Here is a 6,010-nt window from a genome sequence, read left to right as displayed (position 1 = left end):
CAGAATGTAAAGGAGGTGCAACGGTTGGCAGGAAGGGTCGCAGCATTGAACAGATTTATATCTAAATCATCGAACAAATGCAGACCGTTGTATCGTTTGTTGAGGAAAACACCAGATTTTCGATGGACCACTGAGTGTGAGGAAGCCTTTCAGGAATTGAAGGTTTATTTAGGGAAAGCCCCTTTGCTATCGCGGCCGGAGCAAGGAGAGAAATTATATCTTTATTTGGGGGTTTCATAGTACGTGATAAGCTCAGTCCTGGTGCGTGTTATAGACAAAATAGAGAAGCCAGTTTACTTTCAGAGTAAAACCATGCTAGCCGCAGAGATGCGATACAGTAGAATTGAAAAGTATGCATTAGCGTTGATTTTCTCTGCATTGAAGTTGAAACCCTATTTTGAGGCTCACTCAGTGGTAGTGATAACAAATCTGCCCCTCAAGCAAGCCTTGAAGGCAGAAAAGTCAGGCAGAATGCTGAAATGGGCAGTGATGCTTAGTTGTTACGAAATCCAATATCAGATTAGAACAGCGGAAAAAGCGCAAGCCTTGGCGGAGTTCCTAGCAGAATTTCTAGCCGAGGATCCCACTTGGGGAGAGGAAATGGTCATGGATCAGGAGGAAGAATCTAGACGTGATCCCTTGGACCCTTGGGATATGCGCAATGGATGGAGAGTATTCGCGGATGGATCAGCTACAGATACCGGAAATGGGATTGGAGTGGTTTTGGTGACTCCTGACAACACAAGGCTGGAGTTGTCAATGAAACTGGGATTCGCGGCTTCTAATAATGAGTCGGAATATGAAGCAGTGATAGCAGGTTTAAATTTGGCACAAGATCTGGGAGTAAGCGAGTTATCGGTGTTCTCTGACTCTAACTTGGTTATTTGTTAGATGAATGGGGGGTTTGTGGCGCGTTGTCCAAGAATGGCACGATATCTGGAGGTTCTACAATGAAAAGTCAGCAAGTTCAAAAGGATTCAGTTTGCCCATTTGGGCCGCGGTGAAAACAGACATGCTGACGCTTTAGCATATGTGGCCGCTGTGCTTCCAGGAACAGAGGGTCGTTCTATTGAAGTAAGAGTTTTGAGCAGGCCCAGTACATCAGAAATTGAGGGTGTGTGTCTCACCATTGAAAGGGAGGCAGGTTGGATGACACCTATTAAAACTTTTCTTATGGGAGCAGAGATAGAGAATACAAAGGAGAGACGAAAGATGGAGCAAGTCAGTCAGAGATATGTTCTGTTAGATGGGGATTTGTACAGGAAGAGTTTCAGCGGACCACTATTGAGATGCATAGGGCCACAGCAGGTGCAAGAAGTGTTGGCCGAGGTACATGAAGGTGATTGTGGAAGTCACTCAGTGGGTCGAACCACAACCCATAGATTGATATCGCAGGGGTATTTTTAGCCTCATATGAAGAGGGATGCAACAGAGTATGCAACAACTTGTGAGAAATGCCAGAGGTTTGCACAACTCATCCATTCCCCAGCGGAGCCGCTACATAATGTGTTTAGTCCGTGGCCATTCACCATGTGGGCACTGGATATAGTGGGGCCTTTGCCCATAGCAAGCGGCAAAAGAAGATTTATGTTGGCCGCCACTGATTATTTTACCAAGTGGGTGGAGGGAGTGGCACTACAGCAAGTCAAAGAAGAGAATGTGAAGAAGTTCCTTTGGGAGAACATAATATGCAGATTCGGATTGCCCTATACAATCATTGCAGATAATGGAACACAATTTACTGGGGGAAAGGTACGTCAATTCCTTCAAGCCTACAAAGTGAAACAAGGGTTCTCGGCGCCATACAATCCAGAGGGGAATGGTCAGGCTGAGGCATCAAACAAAATCATCATGGACAATTTAAAGAGAAAGTTGGAAGACAGAAAAGGAGCGTGGGTTGATAAATTGAATCATGTTTTATGGGCTTATCGTACCACACCGCGGACTTCGATGAATGAATCACCATTCACGATGGCATATGGAGTAGAGGCTGTCATACCGGTGGAAATGATAGAGAAAATGACAAGAACCAGGGCTGTGGAAATGGGTCTTAATGAAAAGATATTAGCCATTGAGTTGAATATAATTGAGGAAAAGAGAATCTTCGCGATAATGATTGGAGGAGTATCATAGAAGGCTACAGAGACAGTATGATAAACCAGTCAAGCCGCGGGGATTCATGATTGGGGACTTGGTGCTGCGAAGGGTTACCCCAGCCACTAAGAAGGAGAATGACGGCAAACTAGGACCCAACTGGGAAGGACCGTATGTTGTGGACAATGAAGGAAACTCGCACTTACAAGATTGAAACGCCGGCAGGAGTAACGATTGAGAAACAATGGAATATAAGAATGCTGAAGAAATTCCATGAAAGAAGCAGTGTGTAGCTTTTGGTGGGACAAGAAAATTTTGTTTTTTGTATATATATTGTGTGTGGAATTCTAAGTCAATGAAACAAAGAATGCATTCCTGGCGCAATAGCATGAATACTGGTTAATCAAAGGCAGCGGGGGGGATGAGCCCTTCGCGGACGAAACGTCAAAATCAAACTGGGGGCAAAATGAGCTGCCCCTATCAGGCTTCGCAGCCGTTCAAAGATAGCGGAGAGGATGAGCCCTTCGCGGACGAAACGTCCGAATCAAACTAGGGGCAATATGAGTTGCCCCCATCAGGCTTCACAGCCATTCAAAGAGAGCGGGGGGGACGAGCCCTTCGTGGACGCCACGTCCGAATCAAACTGGGGGCAGAATGAGCTGCCTCCATCAGGCTTCACAGCCATTCAAAGAGAGCGGGGGGGACGAGCCCTTCGTGGACGCCACGTCCGAATCAAACTGGGGGCAAAATGAGCTACCCCATCAGGCTTCACAGCCATTCAAAGAGAGCGGGGGGGACGAGCCCTTCGCGGACGCCACGTCTGAATCAAACTGGGGGCAAAATGAGCTGCCCCCATCAGGCTTCACAACCATTCAAAGAGAGTGGGGGGACGAGCCCTTCGCGGATGCAACGTCTGAATCAAACTTGGGGCAAAATGATCACCCCATTAGGCTCCACGGCTTATCGAAGACAGCGGGAGAGGAGCCTTTGCGGAATGAATATCCAAATCAATTATGCAGCAAACTTAGCTCAAACAGAAAAGAACTCCAACGCTAAAGAGGTAAAAAGAACATTCAAGGGGAATTAGATTGGCTAACAGAAATTCGGGAGTGAAAAACAACTGACATTAAAAGCCTGCTGGGCTTACCCAGTAATACAGGCGAAGTATATAATATAAAAAGTGCAATAAGTCATAGTTGAGGGATTACAACAATACAAAAACATAAGTTTCGCTTAGAAAAAGACATGAAGTCAAATGTGTTACTACTGCCCTTCAGTTGCATCCTTCGGAGTGAACGCCAAATCCCCTTCACCAGAGGAAGGAGGATCGTTATCCAAGTCAATGGGAGAGGCAACCACATTGGCTGTGGGTAGAGGCATCCTTTGAGTATAGTAGCAAAGATCGCGAAGAGAAGGGACCTAATGGGGAGCGGGTAGGGAACGAATTTCGAATAACCATTTCTTGGAGAGGGGAACGGAAGAAGACGGCCAGACGCAGTGAGAGCTTCAAGCTGTTGTTTAAGTTCACGGCTAATCTTCTTCTCGGCTAGACTACGAAATCGGTCTGCAGCCTCCGCCACCGCCTTGTCTACAGCGGCTTGAGTTGCTATCTTACCCGCCGCTTTTTGGCCCTCGAGTTTGGAGGTAACACCTGACACATAGTCGCGATGCTTATCTTCAGCCAGCTGGAGCGCCTTTTGATTCTTCACGGCTATTATTCGAAGATCATCACGATCTTTCTCCAACTTGGAGTACTTGGCCCTCCAGCCATCAGGGCCTTCGATTTCTTGCTTCACGGTCTCCAGCGATTCCAGTGTGTTGGCTAGGCCGCGGACCACGTAACCAATGTCCAACTCAACTGAAAAGAATGATTGGTTACTAAACTATCCAAATGAAAAGATAAGTTGCAAGGAGAAAAATTTATACCTTTTCCCAGCCGTGATAGATGGAAGCTCTATGCGAAGCAAACAAGCCAGAATCTCCATATGCTTGGTCTTTCGGAAGATGCGAGCTGAAGAAAAGAGAGGCTGCAACAGCGGTGTTTTCTAGGGCCGAGTCACGAGTTGTTATATCCCGTTCCCTGGCCTTGAATTGAGGGAGCCATATGTCAATGGCCCCAGATGGCAAAGACCCAGAGGGGTAGGGTTCTTTACCAGGATGTCGTGGAGGACCAGTTGGTCGTAATGGTATAGATCTTGGTTCGATGAAAGGCGGGGGCTTGTCGGTTCTAGCCTTTGGGCCGGGGGACTCTTGGGCTGCAGCCGGGGCCTCCTCCCCGTCCGAGTCACTGTCCCAAAGTTTGAGCTTATTAGTGGCCATGGCAGCGTCAGGTACCGCGGATGAGGGTTGAGTAAAGTCGTCTTCCCAATCCGCCGCGGCAGAGTAGGAAGAGGGGGCGGTATTAGGAGTAGCGGTATGAGATTGAGCGGCAGCTCGTTGGGCAACGGCTTTGGAGTGAGATATCTTGTTGGTGTACTTGAAGGACTTGAAGGCCTTTCTTTTTAGAGGGAGGATTTGGGAAGTCTTTCTTTGGGTGGTGCTGGTCGGTAGAGCGGACCTTGATAGTTACCAATTATTTTCAATGAAGGATCAAGGAGAAGAGGGTTGCCCTTGTCTGAATCTATACCAAGAATTTCACACTGGGCACTTCCCAAATCACGGAGCCTTTGGAAAATTGCTGATGAGACGCCGGTGTAAATTTTAGATCGCGAATCAGGGCTCCAACCTGTGTCACAGAAGAAAGATGAGTTAAAAGCAAGTTAGGAAAAGGCACTGCGAACCAAAAGATGTTACATACCACTAGAAAGGAAACTGAGATGCCTTAGAGAAACTTCAGAGGAAAGATCCGCGGATAGAAAACTACCAGACACATATAACGGATAATAATGCCATACTTTGTTAGAAGTAGTAATGTGGAGGACAAATGACTTCTTCTGTGGACGGGTACAAAAGGATTGGTATCCTACGCTACCAAATTTGGTACTTTTCTTTATATAATAATGAGCTATTATGTCGCAGAGTTGGATTTTGGGGGAATTGGTTTTGTTGTAGAAATTCGCGGTGTATAAGATGCGCCAAAAGTTACCAATGCCTTGGCATGGGGGGATGTTGAAGTGGTTACATACCTCGACATCTAGAGGAGTTAAGGGAAAGCGCAAGCCTGCGGCTATCTGACCTACGGTAGCGACGAGACAACCGGGTCGCGGTGTGACTAGATGTGGGAAATAGGTAACGCCAGGCACGTGCTCAAGGATCACATCGGCTGGGATGCCGTAAGTAGTTTTAACGGCATCTAAATTTGGTCTACAGCGATATGAAGGTGGGGGAGGAAGAGTGGCTTTCCTTCCTGAAGTGGAAGGTTCCGCGGTAGGGCTAGAAGTGTCAGAAGCCGTGGATTCAGATCGTTCCGCGGTATGACCGCTAGATCTGGAGATGGAGGACGCGGATCCCCTGGAGTAAGTGCCTGAGGTACTCACAGATTCGGATTCCGACATAATAAAATCCAACAAGTTGGAGAGCTCCAACGAAGGGAAATGAAGGAACAGTTACACGAATAAGCATAATCGGGTACAAAGGACAGGAGCAAAGAGGATGAAGACAAACCTGAGGTAACAAGCAGCAAAGAGCAACGAAAATGAAGAACGGTGAAAGAAACTCGAACCTTAAGCGGCCAAAAATCCACCGGAAGCGAATAAATAGTGAGAAGGAGGAGAAAGTGAGAAAAGTGAAGAGGGTTTAGATGCAAAAGAGGGGTTTTGAAGAAAGAGAGATGTTTGAGCGGGATATTAAGCGGCAGGGGTAAAAATGTAATATCAGCAAAAAAAAGGACCAGAGGAAAAAGGACACGTGGGTCCTTGAAAATCGAAAAGGCAGGTTCGATGCGCGTGCGCCGAAAAGACTGCTTTCCTACACGTGC

The 6,010-nt window shown here is 47.0% G+C and overlaps 1 protein-coding gene across 1 annotated transcript; it reads left to right on the top strand.

Moving 5' to 3' along the window:
* The first annotated feature begins 327 nt into the window (after positions 1 to 327).
* On the top strand, positions 328 to 2,133 carry LOC147487021 (uncharacterized). The gene is made up of 4 exons (XM_086573917.1): positions 328 to 817; positions 892 to 942; positions 1,052 to 1,329; positions 1,420 to 2,133. The coding sequence occupies exons 1-4, from the start codon at positions 328 to 330 to the stop codon at positions 2,131 to 2,133; spliced, it is 1,533 nt and encodes a 510-aa protein (XP_086430043.1).
* The last annotated feature ends 3,877 nt before the right edge of the window (positions 2,134 to 6,010 follow it).

Source organism: Coptis chinensis, chromosome 7 (genome assembly GCF_015680905.1).
Source record: "Coptis chinensis isolate HL-2020 chromosome 7, ASM1568090v1, whole genome shotgun sequence".
Taxonomy (NCBI): Eukaryota; Viridiplantae; Streptophyta; class Magnoliopsida; order Ranunculales; family Ranunculaceae; genus Coptis; species Coptis chinensis.
This window is presented reverse-complemented; position numbering and strand designations above follow the sequence as displayed.

What these genes read in the sequence shown, in the direction of transcription:
- LOC147487021 (XM_086573917.1), top strand. Translation starts at nt 328, where the DNA reads ATGCGATACAGTAGAATTGAAAAGTATGCATTAGCGTTGATTTTCTCT. An exon ending in ATATGAAGCAGTGATAGCAG is followed by an intron (nt 818 to 891) that starts GTTTAAATTTGG and finishes GTTATTTGTTAG; the next exon opens with ATGAATGGGGGGTTTGTGGC. An exon ending in TGCAAGAAGTGTTGGCCGAG is followed by an intron (nt 1,330 to 1,419) that starts GTACATGAAGGT and finishes CCTCATATGAAG; the next exon opens with AGGGATGCAACAGAGTATGC.